General features: G+C 44.8%; 1 protein-coding gene across 1 annotated transcript; it reads right to left on the reverse strand.

The window, feature by feature from the left end:
* Nucleotides 1-3,483: 3,483 nt before the first annotated feature.
* On the reverse strand, nt 3,484-16,154 carry LOC144943774 (synaptophysin-like). Its single transcript, XM_078871600.1, has 6 exons — nt 15,977-16,154; nt 15,559-15,621; nt 10,151-10,269; nt 8,873-9,068; nt 8,068-8,256; nt 3,484-6,604 (listed from the first exon to the last, which is right to left on the reverse strand). The coding sequence occupies exons 1-6, from the start codon at nt 15,989-15,991 to the stop codon at nt 6,455-6,457; spliced, it is 732 nt and encodes a 243-aa protein (XP_078727726.1). The 5' UTR covers nt 15,992-16,154; the 3' UTR covers nt 3,484-6,454.
* Between the last annotated feature and the right edge of the window lie 9,154 nt (nt 16,155-25,308).

The raw sequence follows: 25,308 nt of genomic DNA on the forward strand, positions 1-25,308 counted from the left end.
ACATTCTTTCCGGCCGCGTGATTGGCATTACACGTTCCGGGTCGTGCTCGGGAAATCTGAGCTGATGTACGTTTTAAATATAGCGCCTTAATCTAAGGCACTTAACAACATTTATTTAAAAAAAATGTACATACAAGCCAATCCCCTTGAACACAATATTTGGTGATCATGCTGGGTTGGCAGTGGTGCATTTGCAACGAAACCTGCATCACTGGGGTTTGTACTTTCAAAAGAGGGCAAGTGGCCGAAACGTCGCCAATTTTATCCGTACAGTGTATTTACATCTTTAAGACAACGTTATTGACAAATTTATTAAATTCAATTGAGCGCCGTTACACGAAAGCAAATATAAACATAATTCCCTGCAATGTCCACAAATGAATAGATTATGTTTTAATCCGTCAGCACATTTACTTTGCAGCTATGCCACTCTTTATCAAGAAGCAGCATTTGTTTTAAATCAAATAAACTTCCGCGCCTCATCAGCAGTGCCAGGCTTGCGAGACAAATGTTGCTGAACTCCCCACTGACACTCACCAGTCACTGACTATTCACGAGATGCCAGCCTCGCTGCTGATTTCAAGATTGAGCTATAAAGCATCATCAGGCTAACTCAGCTTCATGTATTAGGTGTAGCCCTGTGAGCCATTCGGCTCCTCAATCGGGTGCAACCACAACAAACAAAAAAACAAAAACATGAAAACATCTTAAAGACTCTGCGCAAACAGAAAAATGCAGGAAAAAACTGCAAAATATTGCAGAAAAAGCACCGTACACCAACGCTGTGTGCAAAAATCCCAGTGGGATGCAAGTCAAACAACAACAGCAACAACCACAAGACAACTTAGATTAAAGCCATCATTCTAACTCCGTACTACAACAAACAAACATGGCCAAACCAAAAAACTTTTCGAAATCACCAAAATAAAGCCATGAAAGCAATGAAACAGTGATCATAGGAACTGTGACCGTTCACAATAAAGGACATAAACAACATGTACCACCACCAAACCCTGCAACCATAGCTGGCTGCTTGAGTCACTCCACAACAGCAGCAGGAGGATTGGCTCAACCTCGCAGCAACAGCAGCGGATTGTGGCTCAGACATCTAACAAAGACGGTAACACCGCATGGCGAGCTTTCAGATGCCATAAATACTACACTAGAATACACTACACTATACACTACACTATACACTGCACGATACTACAACTATACAATACACTAGAATACCTACACGATACTACATTATACACTACACTAGAATACACTATACGATACTACACTATACACTACACTAGAATACACTATACGATACAATATACACTACACTATACACTACAATATACACTACACTACAATATACACTACACTATACACTACACTACAATATACACTACAATATACACTACACCTTTGACTCTCCATCGAACAAAGACGGCCACCGCATCGCGCGCTTTCAGATGCGCTTCTGTGGCCGTCTGGAACGCTTTTCCGATATTAGGAATCCACTGGAGATTTGTACTTTTAAACTACCTCGTGTGAAAACTCATTTATATCAAGCTGCATTTTGTGTTTAGTTTGTTGTCCACCATCGCACACACGGTGCTACATACACAACAACCGCCACTAAGTGACGGTGACGTCATCGCGACGCTTGTGCCAGGCTATGTGCACCTTGAGGCCACGTGAAGTGTCGAATGTACACACAGACGCGCCCACCTCGTGGTGCAATAGCGCGTTGCACCCAGCAAGGGGCACCACCATTCACTGCGCTTTGCATGCGGCCACGGAATCTTCAATCGCACGGAGCTCTCAAACAGAGCGCCCACTGGGTCAGTGCTGATGGAGTGATTATGGCTTTAGAACAGGCGTCCAGTGACATTTAAAGTCCAGTCGAAGGAGACATTTTCACCCAGCGGGTTTATACAACTGATGAGCTACCGGATTACAATCTCTCTCCACAATACGTGACCCAACCCAATAATCATTATTGGTTTGGGTCACGTTACGATCTGGCCAAATTTATATCGCAAGAACATCCACAAGCCAACATAACCACACATTGATTTGTCCCATGTGCAATCATTTCACGCGCTAATTATGCATTGTTTCAGCTCACTTACTGGTAGTGGAGGCCCTTTCGACACAAACTTGGCCAGATCATTACGTGGCTTAACCCAAACATGAGTTATGAATCATATTGCCTGAAAAAAACGTGTAAAGAAAATACATTTGGCGATACTGCATTGGCAAGTGCATACGCACAATGAAAAAAGCTACGTGTTTACATATAATCTTTATTTATCATACCCATCCTTTATCCCTCTTTCTCAACATCTTTTTGGCCTCAGATCATTTGTGCTCTACGTTTTAACATCCCTTCGCACGTTCAATCCACGATACATTCCAAAGGGTGGATTTCCAACAATAAAATCCTCGTACAAGGTCGAAGTCCAATATTGGAAACTGCCCGGGTCGCTTGCATTTTCCTTCAACTCATACGAGGGGGAGGGGGGGATTATGGGAACCGGTGGAGGGGACATTCCTCAAGTTCTGGGTGGAGGGGAGGTTGGAGAAGGTTACTCAGGAATGGACCTCACACCTTATTGGATAATGGTTGATGATACAAGTCAATAAGAACTGCATCACTGAATTTGCATAAACTGGCTTAATAGTGAGCGCATTAACTTTAATTACATCCAAAACAAGAATTCAAACCTCAATAATACACACACAGGATGAAAGTATTTATTTCTAATTTTTATTTGTCCAAATGCATATACACAATCCAACCAAAAACGTACCAACTTCAAGATGAAAACAGATCCTAGCATGGGCGGTTTCTCATTTCCGGGATTTAACAGAGATCGGCGTTCTCTTCACAGACCGTAAAGACATCACCCATGGGCTCATCATGCAGAGAAAGCAACTTTGACAATAACTCCCATCTCGACCAAGCCACCTTTTCGAAACGCGGCAGCCTCCTAAAACAAACTCAGAGCACAACTAACAATCATAGCAGTGTAATTTGCTTTAAAAAAAATGTCAAACTCATAAGTAAAAATACCTATGGATGTAAGCGATTAAAGACACACAAAAATATTAACACCCATAGCTTGGTTTTTAACGGAGCAAGGTGTAAACTATGAATTGCCCCAACTCTGCTTAGACCATAGTCACACACGACAATTCATTTATTAACGTTGGGCGCAGGCGGTGCATGAAGGCTGCGTGACTTATAATAGCAATGGTCTGTGTACAGTATTTATTCTCATTTAAAAACTACAGAATTCAAACAAGCAATGAGAATTAAATCCTACGCTCTATTAACGCTGCAATATTTAAATTTGTGAAAAGCCTAATACTAATGTTTGCGAATCACACGAAAACATATTTAGACATCTCACAGGGTTCATGTGCAGGTGTTCATCACAATCACTCAGCTTTGTCTCGGCAAATACGCCTGCACGTTTAGAAGTGTTTAATCAATGAAATAAAGCGACTGCCATGTCTAAATGATTGAATTGTCCTTACACAAGCCCTCTACCCAACAGATATCTCTAAATTATATTTATTTTTAAATGCTACAAGAAGTCAATGACATTCCAATCAAGGTAAAATAACTTCATGGCATACAGGACTGAGTGTTTAATAAACATTTTCAACCCATGGTACTCATTCAGTAATGAAACCAAGTGCTAAGGCACAACATAATGGCAACCTTCACCGAGCATTAACAAGGCCGCCTGTTGACATTTGAAGGAGCTACGTCGAGTGCTGCTCACTTGACAACACGTCAATCTTAAGCAGACAAAGCACCACCCTCATGGCAGATAACTTTGAAAGAATTTACATTTTCCACAACTTACAATAAATTTTAGTTACGCATTTTCAGGCACTTGAGTACAACGCATGCGCTGCACAGTCGTCATTCAAAAATGACAAAACACTATTGTGACCATTTGGGAAAACTTGACGAGTCCACTGTATTTCCAGGTAGATCAAAATTAATCTTTGGCAATAATTGTTCACTCTGAACAAATACTCAAATTAAGTTGTTGAACGTGCCAAATTTAACCTACACGTTGGTATCTCAGTTTTTTTTCGCGATAACTTCGGTTGACCACCTTTAAATCAATTTGCAACGAACATTTGTGTCTCCATAGCAACCCTCTCTATTGATTAGTAACCATCGGAGAGTGGGGTGGGGGGTATTCATCAGTGAATGCATTGGTATTCAACATTGAGCACTTGCACATACTGCTGGATGCGAGAGGCTGCTTGTGTATTTGGCACCGAGCAATGGCAACAGCAATACTGGTCAGAATGTGTTAACAACGATCTTGCCTCTCCGTTCGCTGGAGCAGGGGTCAGCAACCTGCGGCTTCGGAGCTGCTGCGTGCGGCTCTTTAAGGGCCGCTTTGTGATGCCATTCATGAAGGACCGCCGTCTGGTATGCACCAGTGCATTGCGGCTCTTGAAATATTGATTTTTTTTTTACCGAATTAGAAAAAAATTGGCTGTTATTTTGGTTGCTGACCCCTGGGTTCGAGCATGTGATGTAATATCACAGAATCGTTACATTTTCACGACATAGACCACACTATAGCAACGTAGAAGTTGGATGTAAACACACCCCTTGGGAGTAGTCACACGGGGTGTGTGCTTGTACGAGTAGTTGCCCTTGGCCTTGCACCCACCAGTGTGATGTCAGCATGCGTTGCCTATAACAGAACTGTGCTTATACAATGTGTGCTCATGTCCATATTATACTGTACTGTTTAGGCACAACATTGAGGGTTTTAAGGCATCATGATTGTTGCTATAAAAAAATAGATCTAAGTTCCTCAACAGATGAAGACCGAGCTCGCACTGGGAGGAGAATTCTGCCTGTTTTATTACCCACTACATGCGGTGACGTAAGGCCGAAGATTACGTAGACCGTCTAATGGTCGCTTAACTTGATCACTTATGTGAATGTTTAATGCGGTTCTGTGCTTTAGGTATAGACCTTAAGCCCACTTCTTTGTCCCTCTCACTCGAGTAAAGGCACTGGTTGAACTTGAGGAAATGCACCTTGCGCTAAATGCGAACCTTGGCGATGGGGTTAAGCGATTTTGGCTGGCTGGGGCTAAGCAATTACATCAAAAATATGCAGTACAAATGCAATTCTTACGTAATGCGTGAAATATGTGCATTTGTAATCTTTGTGGGAAAAATGTTTCCAGTGACTTTCAGTGACTTAGAAGTGCAAGGTAAAACAAGTGGCCGTTGCTGGTGTTCTTGTATGCATGAGTGATTTTTGCAAACTGCCGCCTTCAAACTCGCACGGCATTATCCACCGTGGCAAAATAATTAAGATTTTTGGCAACACAAGGAAATTCCAGTCGGATGGTTTGTGCTTGCTTGCATTTCAAATGGCATTTGAAATGTTAGCAATTTCTTTGCTTCTAAGCTTAAAACATCCTGAGCTATTCTGTAGCAACTGTAAGGCACAAAATATTAATATTTTTTTTATCAAACTATTTAGAACACATGCAATAAAAAAAATCCAATGGGCACAGCTGTAAAATATGCATATTTTTCAGGGCAAGATGTCATCAAGGCCAAAGCCGTTGATACCAGCACACCTCACCAACACTCTCTACCCTCTACCAGATGTCACAGCTGCTCCACAGCAGACACGTAATGTCATCACTTCGAGTTTTTGTGTTTAAGAACCTTGAAGTGTGTATGTGTTGTAAAGCATTTTAAAGTATAAAACCACATCAAATGAGGTCCTGTTGGTAATGGATTTATCCGTATGCGAGCTGTATGCATATCCTGAATTTATTTTAGTTGGTAGATCAAAAAACCGACTGCTATATCACATGTACGAGTGGCTACCTGCTTTGTTGATATGACCTTGTGCTTAAAGCAAAGATATGGAATTTAAAACCCAAATACAACAGAACTCAGTTTTAAATGGAGGCAAAAACAATAACTCCACCTTGATGAGAATGATCTCATCTGGCACGCAGTGGGCTTCTGTCAGTGATAATTGAGGGTCACCAATAAAACATACAACTTTGTCAACAAGTGCGTGTGAAATTTGTAATGAAAATCTACTCTGGGTAGTTCCTAACAATGGCCCCGTTATCATTGGGCAGTTCGTGATAAATGTACTTTGCTGATCAAATCAATGTGGAGTTCTGGATTATAACTTTTTGTTTTAAACTAGGAATGATAGGATTGAATGTCAACAATCGAGATACCAGATTGAGGTGTGTAAAATAAACCCACATTCCAAAATTACTGTAGTGTAAAACAAAAATTAATGCAACGTCTCGAACTTTCTCTTTTAAACGAGACAGTAGTAATTAAAAAAACCTAAACGAATTCTCGCAAACCTATGCACGTCACACTTCACTAGGACAGGCGGATTGGTTTCCTGGTTGTTGACTTGCCACGCTCACTGCCCATAGGTGGCAGGGCCTGTGGCAGGGCCCTTCGGCGGGTTGGTGGCGGTCGAGCTTGGCTCCGCGTTGCCATGCCAAGCCGTTTCCTTGTAGGCGAACCACACGTTTCCCGACCACAGGATGAGGTTCAAAAAACCGAACACCTGCCACATGCAAACACAAACGCGCGCACGTACACACACGCAAAGACACCCATTAGAGCATTGTTATATACGTCAGTAAAACTTCTTGCAGCCGCGCTAACTGGGGGCGAGAGCCATTCTGCATAATCCCAAATTCCCGTAGACTCGTGTTCACGTATTTTGTCAAAGCGGTGTTCATAGCGAGGCATTTCAGATGTCGCTGCAATGTGGTGCTGATGACCCTCGCGCACATGCAACAATTCTCCTGCATGGTGTCCTTGATGCAGCCTTGCACCTCCCATCAAAACGCTTTGATGTCAAGGCTCATGGCTGGATAAAAAGTGACGAGTCTTACACACTGAAAATTAAATGCATTGACAGATAATGGTGGGAAGTAAAAGTTTTTGTACAGATACCAATTTTTCACTTCATATTTGTTATCGGCATTGTCAGGAGCAGAAATAGTCAGGACTGACCCACACAAAAAATATATCACAGAACTACTTCTGAGATGTATTCAAGTGACCTCTTATCCACAAAAGGTGTGCGCTGTACTTCCCCATGCGCCCTGCGCGTTTCCCTGTTTTGCCTGCCACTCTGTTGATGTAGTGATAGGTTTTTACCCTTTCAACTGGTACAAAAACTGACACCTTTATACAAGGCACTCTGTTGATGTGTCCTGCCAAAGCCCACTAACTTTTTGCTAACAGTCAATATGATGTCTTGAACTTGCATATCTTCTCTAATCCATGTTCCTCATTCTGTCACTCAATGTCATTCCAGGCAAGTGCGTCCCCCATGCTTATTTCTGCAACGTTTAGCTTTTGTTTAATTTTCTTTGCCAATGTCAGTGTTTCTGATCCACTTCATAGGATGGGTAATATATACCGATTACAAATATTTTATTGTGGGAGTGTGGAACATTTACTTTCTTCTCTTCAGGTAACCAATGCAACCCCGGGAGAGGATTTACTAGTCCTTAATGATAGTTTGCATTTCTTGTTGGCCGCATACAACATGAAACATCTGCCGACTATATACACCAATGCAACGATAATTTTTGACGTAAAAAACGGTGAATGTAAGTGTACACAATGGCCTTATCTTGTAGTCGTCCCTCCTTGTCATTGTTCTATCACTACGACTGTGAATTTCACTCGTAGATTCCTACACCAATGCAGATGACTTCATCGACCAGACTCCATCTCACCCACAGCGTGTTCCACCACCTCACTGCACATCTTTTCTCTTTCCACCTCTTCTTTTGCACGGCGAGACTTTGGAATTCCCTCCCATCATCTCTTTTCCAAAGTTCTTAGTAACCCTTTAATCAACGTGGTTAAGTTTTCTATTGGGCAAATCCCTAATGGCAACACAACTTTAAACACATTTTCTATTTACATTGTATCACCTTTACGAGAGTAATCGTGACCCCATGTTACAGACCGATGGACAGCCGGAGCCAACGAGAGAAATGCACGCACCACGGACACGTTGAGGCTCGACATGATGGCGGTGGCTCCGCTCGTGCAAATATTCTGCTCCTGACAGATGGAGATGAGCTTGTAGACAGTGTCGGGCATCGTGGAGATCTTGACGTCGGCGAGGCCCTTGGCCCAGGCGGAGGAGCTCACGAGCCACATGAAGGCAAAGAGTGCAGTTATGACGAAGTCCTGTTGGCAGAGTGGAAGAAAAAAACCCCGCTGGCTCGTGAAGTCTGCTAAAAATCACCGACAGATTTTTTTTCCCCATTATTGTTCACTATCTGTGTAATAAGCGGCTAATCTGTATGTATGGTGGAACGGTGGTGCCGTAGTTCGTGCACTGGGCTATCAACCCGGCGACCTGCGTTTGATTCCCGGTCACGGACAATATTTGTGCTCGTGATTTGTGAACTGGTCCTGGGCTCCCACTGCCTTCACCAACTTGCACTGACGGTCAAATAAACGCCACGTGTGGGGGAGGCCATCCAGCAGCGGATTCTCAGAGTAGTTTTTCTAACAATGTCCCTCGCCCTCCAGTTTCTTCATCCTGACTTCAACACCGTACACCTATAAGCTAAACAGAAAACTCCCCTTGCATCCGTATCTCGTCTAAATTCATCACGCATTTCCATAAATAACATTCGTAACAAGTCCGTTACACGATTGAAATGGAATTTTGTTGTTGTTGTACGCGGTTGCAGTTCCTTCTTTTACACGCCAAAGATCAAGCTGTGGTTTTTAAAACGTAAAACCGTAACGCGCGTGTGTGTGTGTGGAGTTGCCGCCGATGAATGGCCGTGCGTACTATGAGGGGTCCGCGGTACTGCTGGTACTTGGGCTGGTAGAACGTGTACACGACCAGGGCAAACAACGAGTAGAGGAAGGCAAACACGGCGATGGTCACAAAGAATTCGGCCGACGAGGAGAAGTCGCCGTAAAGGTTGCCAACGTCCTTGGGGTTCGCCGTACAGTTGGGTACCGGGAATGTCACTTGGTTTAACCTGCCGGGAGCGTGACGCATGCAAACACGTGCAACACACACGTCAAAACACACAACACGCACTACATGTATGCATGTTGAACTTCTTTCGCAGCATAGGTAGCCAACCATGCCAATCGGAGGTAATACCTACCATGCATTAGTTTGCTGTCATTCTCCCGGCCTCCCATTAGCACGGTTGGCTTCATACTGATCGAAAGAAGTTCAACATACCAACATACATACAAAACCATCACGACCGCTACAAATGGAACAGCTGAAGTCCACATTTGCTGTACCACCTGCTGGCAAGCTTGGGAATGACACCATGACACCCACAGGAAGGGAGTTTCACAACATGTGTGTGATCCACCCTCACTTTCCACACTGCCGGATTACAGGCCATTAACTCTCTCCACTTGAGACACCCGGTTTAATCACACAGGCGACTGCCTCGATCCTCACCTAATGAGCTCAGCTGTGCTGGCCCAGGGCTCCGACCAGAGCCACCCGATCAATTCCCAAAATGAGAAAAGATTTAAAAAGCAGTGGCATAGCTGAAAGTGTAATAATTCTCAGCTCTAATGTGCAGTTGCCGTGTGAAATTTAGAGGGGCAAAGGGGAGCATGGGTAGGGATGGGAATGGAATTAAGGGAATTGCTATTCTTTAATAACTTTAACTGCACATTTGTATCAAACTATAGTAAAAAAAAGTTTTCCGGCTAGATGACCTGGGTGGATTCCTGCCTGGCTGGGAATCACACTTCCAAGTGTACATGCGCGATATCACAGAGATGGCAAGAGAAAGGTGAAGTGACAGGCCGCTATAGAATAATAAAAGTGTTGCTGGCTGGCCGGCTGGGAAGGACAAACAGATGTTCACATTCAAAGTATGCACGGGTTGCTAGTTATGAATACAACAGTTTAAACTATTGTGAGCCTACGTAACATATATAGGCTTAATGCATTTACTATTTCTACATAGTAAGTTTCAGAATAACTTTATACACAATATACAGGGTAAAATGCATGTAATCATACATGAATACTACACATATGTACATTGATTGTATTCATATCTTGAAATCAGAGTTAATTTCTTACCTGAATGGATAGCTGAAATCAATCCTTGTCTTGTTGGTCGAGTTATTCTTGCAGTTCACCAAGATTTCAAAATAGCCGGAATATCCACCACAGGTTGCAAAGGCAAAGATAGAAAAAATCTAACAGGGAAAGCAACAATATCAGGTTACAACACAATCCTAAATACATTACCAAATCACAGTGCAAACCGTACTTTTGTTTCATGCAACCAACCCATGATACATGTTCATACAACACACATCAAGTTTCACATTTATAGAAGTTGTGAACGAAGATCATTGGGAAATGAATCATGAAATATTCATAGAGGCCACCCAAATACAATAGGCCAGGTACAGCAAATGTTTCTTAGACCATCAACCACATTCGTAACATCAATCAGATTCTCAAAAAGACTCATGAATATAAAATACAATAACACGCTTTTGTCGAATATGAAAAAGGATTGCTGCACCCACAAGACTGCGAGAGTTGGCAACAGCTTGGCGAGGCCTTCGTTTGTCAGCGGAGAGATCGTGGATGGTGATGGTGAAGTTTCAATCACCGCAACCTTGTATGAACACGTCATCGCCATCCCTCATGAACCCACAATGCCACAATTATTTTGCTCTTGCACATGAGCTAATCTCATCGCTCCAACCCCGTGGTAGTTATCCTCTTAGACGTGTTCCTTCCTTTGGCTGACATTGCATCAGTCTCAACCATCCATTATCGTTCCTGCGAGTGGTGCGTCCTTCCCAAACCCACCCTCAATGTTCTAAGGCAGGAACAAAACCAATGACACACACATAATAAATGCAGAAAACAATACTTTTTATATTACACAGGTATTCACCACACAGTTGGTCGTTAACCCAATACAAGCCACATACATCTACTACAGGGTGCAAACCTTACTAGTTTAAGTGACTAAAAGTGATGCTCACCACTTTTTCTTGCCAAGTAGTTGTATTTCACAATACTGCCTCCTGCTAGGATTTGTGGGGTGTTTAATCTATATGTATAAAAGGGAAATTTGCGAATGTGTCTGTTCGAAATGTTTAGCATACTTCCCGACATGCAACAAACTTGAAATTTGGCATGTGGGTAGCTTCCAGACTGTACACAATGCAAATAGACTTTTGTATTTGGCGGGGGGGGAATGACCATGACGGTGTGTGGCGTCAACCCGCATACAGGACTGGCGAGAATCGATATCTGGTGAGCGTTTGTGGTACCGATTAAACGGGAATAGGCCGATTCTAAAAAAATCTACAACCTTCGATTCCTTTGTGCGATTTCAAGAATGGAATCTTGGCACGCGAGCTTAAGTTTTTTTTCCACCGCGCGTTGAGTTTTATTTAAATTAATGAGGTAATGATCAAAGTTTTCTTTTCATTTGTATATGTTATGTTTTTTAGTTTTGAGAAGTTTTTGAATATATTTTTCCCCCAGGCAACGCCGGGTACTTCCCGCTAGTTAGTTATAAACACAACGCTATTCGATCGCCGATAAACTGGAACTAAACAGTGTAAGCAGGACGTGGCATCTGTCGTTCATGTGGGAAGAGCTCCGAGTGATTGCACATGGCCACGAGTGTGAAAAGTGGAGGCAATGGATTGCCCGATGTGTCACTGACACACAACAGACTACACAAGTAAACAGTGCCCGTCATCAGAAAATCCCTCATTGCAGAAACCTCAAAGAATGCATCATCATAAGCCCGCAGTAGTTTTACTGGGCAATTCACCACGCTTGTCCGCACTCACTATTTATAGGACGTAAAATAGTTTTCAAAAATTACCGCATACATGCAAGAACTTGTTCAATATCATGGCATCCCAATACAAAAACAGGGATATGTATAACCACCTGCACACGATGGTGCCGCAATCTCTTCTCCAGAGATAGAAATGCCATTATTGCATAGGGTTGGCTGCTCAGATTTTCTTTCTCCATGTAAATTCTCGGTGCCTCTTCTCTCTCGTCTCATCTATAGTCCCACATCTGTCCATCTCACCCTCGGTCTCCCTCTACTTCATCTGCACTTCACTGCTGTCCTGCATAGCTCTTCCAATTGCATCTTGTTTGTCTCTTTCAAAACTTGCCCAAACCATCTAAGTCCCGCCTCCCTTACTTTCTCGAGAATATTAATAATCCCGCTGGCTTAATTCTGCCTCCCTTTCCCTAAGACATATTCCCAACATACACGCGTGCATTCTCATCTCCGCCCTTTCAAGGGCACAATGTGGAATTTCAAACAAGACGCAGTTCCTTCAGACACCTCCATGGCAAACATTTTAAACACTGTGCTAGGCACCCAGTGAGAACCAGCATCAGCCGAATAACACCCAAGGGTGCGATGGCTCACGCGATTTGCTGCTCTGCCAAACTTGTTTCTCGTACTGTGCACAAGGCGATTCCTAAATTGGTTTCAATTATGGTACATTCCAACTGGGGCGGAACGGTGGTGCAAAGGTAAAGCAAACTGCTCTTTGAACCGGGCCGTTGTGCCTTTGAATTCTGGCCACAGCTAACCTCAGTGCCGAGTGATACCAGAACAGGTTCTGGGTCCTCCCAAATTCACCGATCAGCGTGGTGAGCCAGAAGACTGGGAGGCCCTCATCCAGCTAACAAAAGGGTTGCACGTGTACAAGTTCACTGAAACTGCTCTTTGTGCACAGTATATTACACATGCATGCACTGTATACAAAACACCAAACTAATTCTAGATTTGAAGCTTTCGTGACTGCAAGGATTCATATTCTTAGGTTTTTTCGGTAAAGTCACGTAGGTAAAACATAAAAATTAATAAAAAATAAAATAAAATCACGACGTTTCGGAGGCAACACAAGTCTCCGTCATCAGGTGGGACCGTCACAGCCAGATTTGCTGCATCAAGTGAGGCAGCATCAAGTGATGCAGCTAATCTGGCTGTGACGGTCCCACCTGATGACGGAGACTTGTGTTGCCTCCGAAACGTCGTGATTTTTATTTTATTTTTTATTAATTTTGATGTTTTACCTACGTGACTTTACCGAAAAAACCTAAGAATATAAAAAAACACCAAACCTTGATGATTGCTGTAAAGGGCTGTGTAGTAATGTGTTTCGAGATGTTTGAGAAATGAATAATGTGAAAGTTTGAGGCTGGAGGTCTCCAGACGTTTAAATAAACATTTGTGTCCGACTGATGTACGTCTTTATAAACATACAGATTCAATTCTATATAAGCGGTGGATATTTTTCTTGCAATGTGCAGAAAGCCACAACACATTCAGGAAATAAAACTGCATATAACAGGGACAGATGCAGAATTTACACACCCAGATGACAATGTGATAGTGAAACAAACTGTCAATAAGTACCTTAGCATGCGCTTTTACTAGTCTAAATGTCATGCTGGAAAACATGACAAAAGTATTCTTAAAAGGTTTGTGTGAAGTGAGATTACATCACACACAAACAACTTTACTGTTTTCATACAAAACACACAAACGGGGAAGATGTGTAACGTATAAACAGTACTTTGAATAGACTGAGAATAGGAATATATTTGCAATGTTTGTAAAGACCCCTGGCTTGGTAACGAACCACATTTTTTCCCTTTCCCCAATTGTGCTGCCGGCCCCATGTCATGGGGTGTTAGAAATGTCAACGTGGAGCTAGCAGAAACAAGTGTGACATCATCACCTGCTAGAAAACAGCCTCTGGAAGGTGACATCATAAAACAAAGTTTGAGTCCATTTAAATTACTCATGTATACCAGATGGTACACATTCTGACACAACTGGCATTTTTATGTACTGGGCATTTTTAATGTAGTCGTTGGTGACGGGGCTAAAACCAACAATTGGCTACGCCTGTAAAACCGGTTTAATTGACTGTTTGAAACTCCGATCTGAACCTGCAGAAGTGTTGTGCTTTGACATCACATTGGGTCCCTGCTGCTGGTGCGGATAAAAGGTCGGTTCGAATGACTTCAGAAGTAGTTGTGCAATATCTAATTTGTGTACACTACAATGTAAATGTGTACACAGTGGTTGACCTTAAAATACGAGCAGCGGATGTACTCATGCACATTTGAATTGGTGGAAAGTTGTGATCCTTTTTGGGGAATTAGGCCATGCAAGACCCCCAAATATAAATGTATGAATTAAAATATGAATGTATTAATTAAAATGGAAATGTATTAACCTCAAGAAAAGATGCCGGGCCAGACTATGGCCAATTAATCATAAAGGGCCTACAAAAAAATGCACTTTACATGTCAGTTGGGTACATACACCTTGGTTCACTGCGATTTTGTGCCAAGGCAACTACAATCATTATTTACCTATTTGGGTTGTATAGATGTTGTGCATGGGATCAAACCTTTATAACGGATAAGAAACCCATCCTAACAGGATACACATGCAGGCTGAAAAACTATAAGTTTTAACAAACAGTTGCAAAAAGCTGTAAAACATACACAGCTTTGGTGCATTTGCAAGAAGTGTGTAGTGGTCCTGTTGTGTTAGGTCAACATCAGCAGTACTGCAGTGATGGACAATTGTCCCCGTGAGGACTCATCAGCACTGTGGTCACAACGTTCACTGCCACATGGGGCTGTTTATGCCAGAAATGGTAATAATTAAATGTAGAAAATTACAGAATAACTTAATAAAGGCTGGACACTTGCAGCTTGGTATAAATGAGCAAAGCAAACAAAAGATAGAACACATTTCCTCAACATTTTCCAGGTCACTGTTGCAAATGCCACTACCCTGGTGTCTTGAGATCTCATCTGGTAAAAAAATAAAGTTGAAATATTAACTAAACAATTGAAAATAGGACGTTCGCCGAGGAGACTGAGCCACGACATCGGATTGTGTGCAGGTCCTGGGTGGAATGTTACGTCCCACGACTCCCGCGGTTGAATCGCGGTGTCGTCTTTGGGTGGCCTTCACCTATCAGTGGAACTCCGAGCGCTCACTGGATGGACACATACACTACACGACTCACCCACCCAGACTGCATATCTGTTAAAAAACAGCTGATTCCTCCAGTCTAAATAAAGATTCTGATACTTCTCACAAAACATTATCAGCCTCACCCCCAATCTCACTCTAGACATAAACCAACACTTTGTGCATATATATAACACCTTTCATGGCTTTTATTATCAGCCATTGACAATCCACTGCTGGATGCAGGCCTCCCCAATACACATCTGACCAGGACTAAAACATGAAGCCGGGAACCCCTTATGTTTCTCCTCTGGTGATTACATGTCACCATAAAGGTTGCACAAGTGTAAACAACGTAGAGGCGGCGAGCGTGTGGTCTGCCTGGTGCCGTGGTGAGCACATCGCCCTGGGCACGACTGTCGGCCTGGGGTGGGTGGGGAAGCCTCGGCGTGGCCTAGTCGCGCTGCCCGAGGCCACTCACCCACTCCAGCAGCTTGATGAAGCCCAGAGGCTCCCGGACGACGCTGAAGAACGAGCTGGCAGACTGTGCAACGGGGGGGAAACACACGCAACGCACGCAAATGTCAGATCGACAACTGCAGACGTTGTTGTTGTTATTAATGCAAACGCGAGGCGGCCGGCAAGAATTCAACTTAAGTTAAATAAGTTTGGCCAAATATCGCGGTTATCGCGAGATGGCGACGACGCCTTCCGACGGCCTTCGTGCAGCAGTGGATGGACCATGGCCGAGCTGCCGACGATGTGAACGAGAGGGGTGGGTTCGCGTCGCCCCCTTATCCAGCAGTGGATCGAGCACGCCTGAGGGGGGGGCCGCGGGGCGAAAGGGAGAGGACGCAGCAGCGACAGCCCCAGCAGCAGTAGCAGCAGCAGCCCCGCACCTGAGCGGCGTCCATGGCTGAGGCGGTGAAGGCGGAAGAGTGGAGAGCGAGCGCGTGAGGAGGGCGTGGTCAGCGCCGGGGCAGATGCGGGCGTTAGACACGACGCGGTGTGGGTCGGTGCGGTGTAGAACTGTTCTGTGTGGGATCTCTCTGCAGTGTAGGGGGCCGTCCATAAATGACGTCACGCGATTTTTGACGATTTTTGACCCCCCCCCCCCTTTGTCACACAAAGTCAGACCCCCCCCTCAAATATGACGTCACAAAGCTCTGCCCCCCCCAACAAAATAAAACATGCTTCAAATCACTTTCAACTATTGTCATTGTAGTGCGTATTTAATGTGTCGCTGCACTCTGATGTTGTAGTAGAAAACATTTATTAGAACGTCTATTCAATTAAGTAGAACGTGTTGTCTATATTTATTTAAAGTTGTGCATTTTGATGTGACGTCACATTTCTCACCCCCCCCCCTCTTCACACATCGTCACAAATGTCTGACCCCCCCCCCCCCCTAGGTGCGTGACGTCAGTTATGGACTGCCCCTTGGTCGGTATTTTAAAGTTTTTTTTCTAAGTTCATTTATTAGGTATAGCCCTGTGAGCCATTCGGCTCTTGAATCGGGTGCAACCGCAACAAACAAAAAACAAAAACATGAACAAAAAACATCTTAAAGTGAATATGTGACTAAATGCAAACAGAAAATCTAAGAAAAGACAGCAAAATATTGCAGAAAAAACACCGTACACCAACGCTGTGTGCAAAAATCCCAGTGGGATGCAAGTCAAACAACAACAACCACAAGACAACTTAGATTAAGGCCATCAGTCTAACTCTGTACTACAACAAACAAACATGGCCAAACCAATAAACTTTTCGAAATCACCAAAATAAAGCAATGAAAGCAATGAAAAAGCAATCATAGGAACTGTGACGGAATTTTCACAATAAATGGCATAAACAACATGTACTACCAAAACCCTGCAGCCATAGCTGGCTGCATGAGTCACTCCACAACAGCAGGAGCAGTGCAGAACGGTGCAGTGTGGGTCTGTGCAGTGTAGAACGGTGCAGTGTGAGTCGGTGCAGTGTGGATCTGTGCGTTCCAGCGCAGATCCTGGCATTGTAATGCAGATGTTGTCAGATCCGTACGTCCACAAGGCGGCGGTGGGTGCAGTGTGATGCAGCAAGTTCATATCGGGGCCTTCCACAGTCCGTGTTCATTTCACAACGACGGTGCAGCTCGGGCCAGGGCGCTGCGCTGTGCAGTGGAGTGCAGTGCAGATCAGTGCGTGACATTGCGGTTGTTCCAATGTTGTTGAAGCGGTTGTACTTTCGCTACGTTGTCCCCACCTGAAGAAGGAGGCTTGTGTTGCGCCCGAAACGTCGTGATTTAATTACGTTTTAATTTATTTAATTTAAATTTTACCTACGTGACTTTACCGAAAGAACCGAAGAGTATCTGTGACACTGGCGTTGTACAACACCTCTACTCTCTGCTGGATGAGGGCCTCCCCACGCCGTGCGGGTCACTTGACCATACTTCACCACTTTGGTTATTGCGGATCTGTGAAGGCGGGGGTGCATGGATGTTGGAACGCGTAGCACAGTACCGTACAACACAACAATGACTTGTTTTTTGCTGCACTGCCCGCTGTTGTCCATCTGTGAACTCCTGGACGCCTCTGAAAAAGAGCTTGAGAGCTCATCGGATTCATCCAGTGTCAATATGCTGATTCTGATGTTGACAACGTAGCCCCCAATCCAAGTGTGCCGAAAAAAATCAATCGTTTCCACATCACAGGTTTCACCTCTACGACTGGAGGGATAAAGTGCTCTAGAATATTCTAAAATGCCACGGGAGGCTGCAGACCGAGGTGTCGTGGTTTGGTTTCACCGCAATGCCGGAGCATGGTCATTGTGGCTTTATATTTACAGCACAGGAGAGGGTGGACCACATGTGTTGTGACCCCCAATTAAATGACCCCTTACATTTGTTTTGCCCTTTGCACGATGTTCATTACTGTTTTAAATAAACTTTCAAAAATATAAACGTTTCGGAGGATTAAATCGGGGTCGCAAGACATCTGGACCACCTTACAATGCTTAGAAATTGTCGCCACGGGTCGCAGTTCGACGGGCACAACACGGCTCGGTAGCTACGTACGGTGCGAAAGAAGTTCAACACACAAGACGAGGAGGGGCGTGTGGCGGGGTGAAGCGTGGGTGCTCTCGACTCTCCCAAGACGTCTCTGCAGCATGGAAGTGTAGGCCAGATACACTCAGGAGGAGACTCTCTCCCGTCTGGGGGGGCTCTTGTACAGCAGCAGTGGCGTGGGGAAGACATTGAGAAGGGCTCCACCGCGACCTTCTGTGTCGCTCGTCCATCGCCTGCGAGCAGATCACGCGGAACGCGCCCGATCTCGTGAAAACATCGCAATTAGACCCAAGCCGAAACGTAACATATAAAAAAGAATGTTTTCAAATATATAAAAAAAAATTATGATAGAATATAGTATTGTTTTCAGTTTTTACATAAGTATACCAAGTTTGCAGTCGATACCACATTGGGAAGTGGTTTACAATTGAGTTACAAGATTTGAGGATACAACGACGACAACAACAACAGTGAGTTAAATTAAAGCGTGTAAAAATAATCCCAACCGAGAAAATCCACGTCTCTCTCTTTGTGTGCATCAGCGGCGATTTCCACTGGGGGGCATCTGTTCACTGCAAGTCGGAGCTCAGTTGGTGACAACTTTTTCACGAGCCATTGGAAAGTGTGGCAAGAGCGCACGATTATGATCGATGGGACTTCATAAAACCCTATCGCAGTCAAGTTGAAATTGTATTAAACAATTGAGACATTGCTGTGAACGTTCCTGGCATCGGAATCAGGGAAATATGCTGTTTCACACCTCGGTCTAATTTTTCCCATCTTCTCACTAAACCCCACACGAGTGTGATTCCTGCTCCATGCCAATAGTGGTGTGAAGGCAGGGTTGATGGATCACACAGAGATGGAATCCCCATGCCGTCTATGAGTATTGAGACACCTGTAGGAGATGGTACAGTACGTATCTCTCTGATGCAAGAAAGTCATCTTATTACATGCATGCCTTTTTCTCTGAGGATGGCAATTTCCACCACATATTAGACTTTCTAAACACATATCAAACTTTATATATATAAAAAAAATCGTTCTGAGCCTCAACAAAGCCTGCATGGGATAGTATGATTATGTATGCACTGTTATACTATTCTCGAGTATCGTATTGTAATGCGGTACGTGACATATCTGACCGTCACACACCCACCAGGAGCATTTAACGACCCACACCCAATACAGTATTCGTGCACTGCGGTGAAACTTCCATTTTCTCGTGATGTTCACATACTTGGCCTTTCTACATATCGGGCTGTACCTCAGTCTCCAGCGAATGGGACATTGTGATGTTGTGCCGTATTATCCAGTGCTCCAAGTGAGGTGCCGTGCGTTGTATTTCTGCTATAGATATGTAGAGCACTTTGGCAGTCCACTGCTGGATGACGGCATCACCATTTCGCAATATCGGCCAGTGTGAGGTGATGAAGGGGTAGTGGCAAGGCTGCTTCAGATAACCCTTGTCACGAATTTTATCCACGGCCCAGATTCATAGCGTAGTAGTGTGCTAACCACTACCCACCACCGCTCCTCATTTTACTGGATGATGCCATAAAGTAAATTCACAATAGCACACGGATAAAGACAAAGGACGTGGTTGTATGCGGACTCATAGAGGAAGGAACAGCCAATCAGCCACTTCAGGAGTATAGCTAAAGCCTACGATGAGCACGGTTGGTTATGTGCGGTGCGAAAAAAGTTCAACGTACAGCTGCTGAATGAGGGCCCATGGGCTGGAAGGGTCTCAGGCGCCGGGCTATTGGACTGTGGGCCCCGTGTTGATTCCCTGTGCACCAGGGCCCATGCCAAGCCCACGACCACCACGACACCACTGGGCCACTTTCAATCGCCGTGCCCCCACATGCACCCAGCCAGCCGCTCGCTCGCACCGATCATTCCTCTCCCCTGTCCGCGCGGCGAGCTCACACGCGGCGTGCCCTTAAGCTGCACACAGTCGGTACGGCTAGAGGGAATTTCCACATACCTTGCAAAACACAAGCATTGGCAAACACAGCCCCGCTTTGAACTTCTTTTTTTACGGAGTTGCAAAATGAGTGTTTGCTCGGCTTGTCTGTGCGCAGCCGGTGGCCGCGCTTGAAGTTTCACTCGCTGGATTTCCACAGGTGGATGTGTGTGTGGGCTCGTTGTGGCCGTCGAGTAACAGCAAGCCAGGGTCCGACGGGTTGACTCCCACCTCCGCACAAACGGTAGCGGTGGCGCACGTATCGAGTGTGCAGGCGGTGCAACTGCTCCGGCGCCAAAGAGGCGTCGAAGATTTGGGGTCAATTGAATAGGCTGGTGAGATGCCTTGCACAGGGGCCCAGGACAACCGGGCTACGCCACTGAACAATAGAAGCGTGACAATAAAACGATTCGGGTTTGCGTGGCCCGTGCAGTTAGCTGAAGTGTAGATGGCAGAGGGTACATTCACTACTCGGTACCCAGTGGAGTGACAATTAATCGAATCAGTGGGGAGGAGAGGATGATTATTTAGTTCCTGTTTGGCAAATGAATCAATGTGTCTGCTGTATCGAACTCTCACAGAAAGTTGACCGCAGAGAGGTCTGTCACAGAATTACTTCTGAGATCCACGAAGAGGGTTGCACGAAACAATGCACCCTGCTGTCGAGATGTTCTATTCACATGACGGTCAATCCAACAATTTAGTTTTCAAAATTCTGAAAAGCACAGTATTCTATATAAAACAAGTATAACCCGTAAAAACAAAGTTTTTCACAAAAAAATCCTTTATATGCGTGGCGGCTAGAGTCCTCTCGTCCTCTGGCTTGAGATGGCTGCCACCTATGGGTCAGATGATTGCATTGGACCATTAAGCAATTGGTAATTAAATATAATATTTTTGTCCTAAAAAGTGTAAAATTTTGGAAAACATTTTTCACGAACATTAATTGTCACGCACAACGAGTCTGTGTGGAAAATGTCAGCTCGATTGGATCACGGGAAGTGGGTTAAAAAACGACCGAAATATTTTCACGGTCGTAAGCAAGCAAGCAAACTTAATATAAAGGATTTAAAAAAATGCATCACCCGATGAGATTACATCACTGTGTCAGAAAACCGGCCCAGAAGATGATTTCACAGATCTACCTCTGAAGTGACTTCTGTTGACCTCTTCATCTATACTTCAACCCTGCATACGTGTTTAACGTATACAAAAAACTAAAAGGAAGCTAAATTCGTTAATAGATAATCAACCGTCTATACTTGAGAGCCCAATTTAATCTCAGCTCAGCGCACTGACACCTGACCCACTCGGCCTCCTCGACGCATATTTAGAATTGGGGCATTTGGAGGGTCGGTAGGAAATGGAGTGTCTGAAAAGACCCCACATGAGGACACGCAAACTCTCTACAGATATGTCAGCAATCCTACTTGCTGTACTGCCTCCTAAAGCCACCTTGTTTCCCTGCCAGTGGGTGTCTAACACAACGGCTCTTTGCATGGCCCATGACATTTGCCTCCAAGTCAGTGGATGGGCGATGTCTGTAGCCATTTCAGGTTAAAGACAAAGGTGCATCCCTGCAATGTCTTGCTCGGGCCACTGTTGGCAGATGGGTCTCTACTTAGAGGGAGTGATAGAGAGTCCCTCTAGAGGGTGTTTGGCCTACTCTTCGACGCTGGCCAGATCTATTGATTTAGATGCAAGCACTCACTATTTACCCCACTATACACGACCTGCCAATCGCCTAGCCGTGGTGTAACCATACATCCGGTGCTTCTGGCTCAACAGAGGTGGGGGGATGTATATGTTTATTTATTTATTGGTTTACTTCGGCCACAGGTAAAAACCATTGGACAACGAATGTCCATTTTCGATGGGCACCCGGTTACACAACAGAGACGTGGTTACCGCGGCACAGAAAAGCCCACGAAGAAAGACAATCCGTTTAACACGTAGGCTTTCGCGACCAATATTATTCATAATCAACGTTTTTGGGTTTAGATCGCGTTATTTATAAATGTGCAATTACCAGCGAAACGTCGTACTCAAATTGTAAATGTTGTGGTTTCACGCTTCAACACACCGGTGGGCTAAAGCAGTGAACTATTTGTCTTTTGTCAACGTGACACTTGTTTTACTGATTGGCCGTGTCGGGTGGTGGAGGGTTACGACACATTTATAAATAACGCGATCTAAACCCAAAAACGTTGATTATGAAAGACAATCCGACAACTGCGTGCAAGGTTAAGTTCTGAATGGCGACAGCCATGTGTCGGCATGGTGCCACTGGCACCGAGAACACCGCGATGCGGCTTCTGGCCACGCCACGTGTTGATTGGCCCCTCGATGTCCGAAGATTCGCGATTGTTCAACCAGAACCCGCCCCCCCCGCTGCTCAGTGACAGTCAATCGAATCGGGTTGTCGTGCCAGGGACAAAAACACCCCCCAAATCTTCAACGCTCTTCGTTCCGATATCAGGAAGCCGCTAGAGAGATGCACTTTTAAATAATCGAGATTGAAATTTCATTTCTTTAGAACTGCTTCTTGTGTTTAGTTTGTTGTCGTTCCCCCGGTACCTCCGATTAGCACGGTTGACTACGTAGGCTACCAGAGAAGTTCAACATCCATACATGCAATTGATTTGTTTTTTCAGCGAAACCCAAGGGACTTGCACCATAGTTGCGACTGCTGCGCAGGAGAATAGAATCTAACCAGCGACCTCTGGATTCTAGTCCAGCGTGCTCGCCACGGTTACAGCAGCACCGTGGCGACAGCCTGCGTAGTCCTTGAACGTGCATTATTTGTATATAAAACATCGCTACCCTTCATGGTTATCTTCACGTGAAAACCAACACAAGTTCGTGTTGATCGTGCATTTCTTGTCATAAAGTTGTATTTTTTTCCAATTACCGTAAGTCGTTTTGCAATACGCATATTCTCTCGAATACATGACCTAACATGTGCTGAATCATTGTGCAAACAGCAGCATATCTATAAACATTGTTTTGTATCTTTAAAAAAAATGCTCACTAGAATCAACACGACAATTTAAACACGTCCTTTAAAAAAACACCTTCCACGTCCATTTTAAACATTCAGCCAATTTAATAAAACGGTGTTGTATATTATAACTGTTTGACAGTCGAGAAATGCTACATTTTGTGAAATCACCATCATGATCGGACATTATATATCCACTGCTGGATGAAAATCTCCCCTTGTCACCATCTCTGACAGTCAGTGACGGTGGTGATCGTCCATTTGGGGGCCCTAAACGAAAACGACGTAATTCTTGATTTGAAGTTTTCGTGACGGCAAGGATTCATACTCTTTGGTTTTTTCGGTAAAGTCACGTGGGTAGAAAATTAAAATAAATTAAATCACGACGTTTCGGAGGCAACACAAGCTTCCGTCTTCAGGTGGAACCGTCACAGCAAAATTACTGTATCACTTGATACAGACGGAAGCTTGTGTTGCCTCCGAAACGTCGTGATTTAATTTATTTAATTTTTTTACCTTCGTGACTTTACCGAAAAAACCGAAGAGTACGAAAATGACTTCTGTTGCCCCTCTCTCAACGAGTGGCGCTCCTCCCGCCCGCTCAGTCACGCGATGCCACAATCCATCTCTCGCTCGAGCGAATGAGCCAATCGCATCGCTCCATCTGCGACCTGGCACGGGGTGAAACGGTGCAGATTAAATACCCGCCTTCCCATTAGGGTCCTCTGCAAGTGAACGGGCAATATGTGTGTGTGTGGTCTGCTTTGGCAACACACAACACCACGATGACTCTTTGTTTTTGTTTTTAAATCGGAGTTTAAATAGCCGACCGGGCGATGGTCTTCTCTGCAAGGGTGCTGCTGAGCAGGGGTGCTGCTGTGTCCATGAACACTCATTGTCCGCAGAAAATTTCGTGCAAAACGAGCTCGCTCTGAAACGTTGCAAATAAGCTCATCGCAGTCTGTGAGTTTGAATTTGCGAGTTTGGCTGCCCTGAGCCCTGGGGTTTTACTCCGGATGTCGAGTTTTTTCTAATGACCCAAAATAAACAAAACGAATAGAATTAATATCGCTTCCCTTTCCTATTCGTCTGCTTACCCTGGGAGATATCTCACGCGTTGAGTCTGCGTCTGGTTGTGCGCGTTTCATGCCGGGAGAGGGGGTTTGTGCAGTTCGTGTCGTGCCATTGTCCGCACTCTGCCAATGTCCTAGCGACCCGAGTTCGATTCCTGGCAAGGGAGGAGAACTCCCTCCCCATGCCGACTCAAGTCTTGGAGTTTTGTTTGAGCTGTCCCAAATGGTGTTAGCTTTGGCCAGGGAATCGGACTCAGGATGCAGCGTCGTGCTGTACACTGCTGCGCCTGAGGGCAGAGATCTGCACGTGGTTCGTCATGAAAGCGGCAGAAGGATACATCGCTCGGACACCCCGTGGCTGTGACCACGAGTTGTATCGCAGGAAAAGCACGCCCTGCCCTGGCATTCGGTGACATAATGCCTGCCCGCCTTGCAACAACAACACAAATACAACAAGAAAAAATCCCATTTCCTTCAAGGCCCTGATACACAAGCAGCGCAGGTCCCAAAGGGCTCTTATTGTAAATGGAATTCCTGAGGACAGGAACTCAGCAACTCAACCTCCGCCCGCGCGGCCACCACTAAACACAGAATATCCCTTTGCCAAGCCCCCCCAGGGAGGATTCCCATTTATTTGACAATGCAACACGGATTTCACATTTAGCACATTTTTGAGTTGGCATGAAACTCAGTATTTCTGGAAAATATTTAGTTTTCATTGTTTTAGGATTTTTTAAAACTTTTTTTTGAGTAGTCACCCCAATGTCTGGCTTGTTTCGCAATGGACGTAACAGGAATATTTTGTTTGCATTGCGCGACCTATCAGCGAGATTTTAGGAGCGAAAATAACAAGGCGGAGCGGTGGCGCAGTGGCTCGCGCGTTGCGCTGTGAACCCGACAACCCGACGTTGATTTTCTTTGGCCACGGCAAACGTGAGCGGCGAGAGATGTCTGAAGGGACACTGAGCCACCGCCTCCATTGAGACTGCCATCGGAGTGGCAGCCGGAGAAGGGAACACGGCAGCAAGCACCTCCGCCAGGGACATGGAGAGCTGACATCGGCTTGCGTGCAGGTGCTCGATGAATTCCTGCATCAAATGACCGTGAGAAGATGGCCATCGCTAGCAGGGCATTGG

This window comes from Lampetra fluviatilis, chromosome 32 (genome assembly GCF_964198595.1).
Source record: "Lampetra fluviatilis chromosome 32, kcLamFluv1.1, whole genome shotgun sequence".
In the NCBI taxonomy this organism is placed as follows: domain Eukaryota; kingdom Metazoa; phylum Chordata; class Hyperoartia; order Petromyzontiformes; family Petromyzontidae; genus Lampetra; species Lampetra fluviatilis.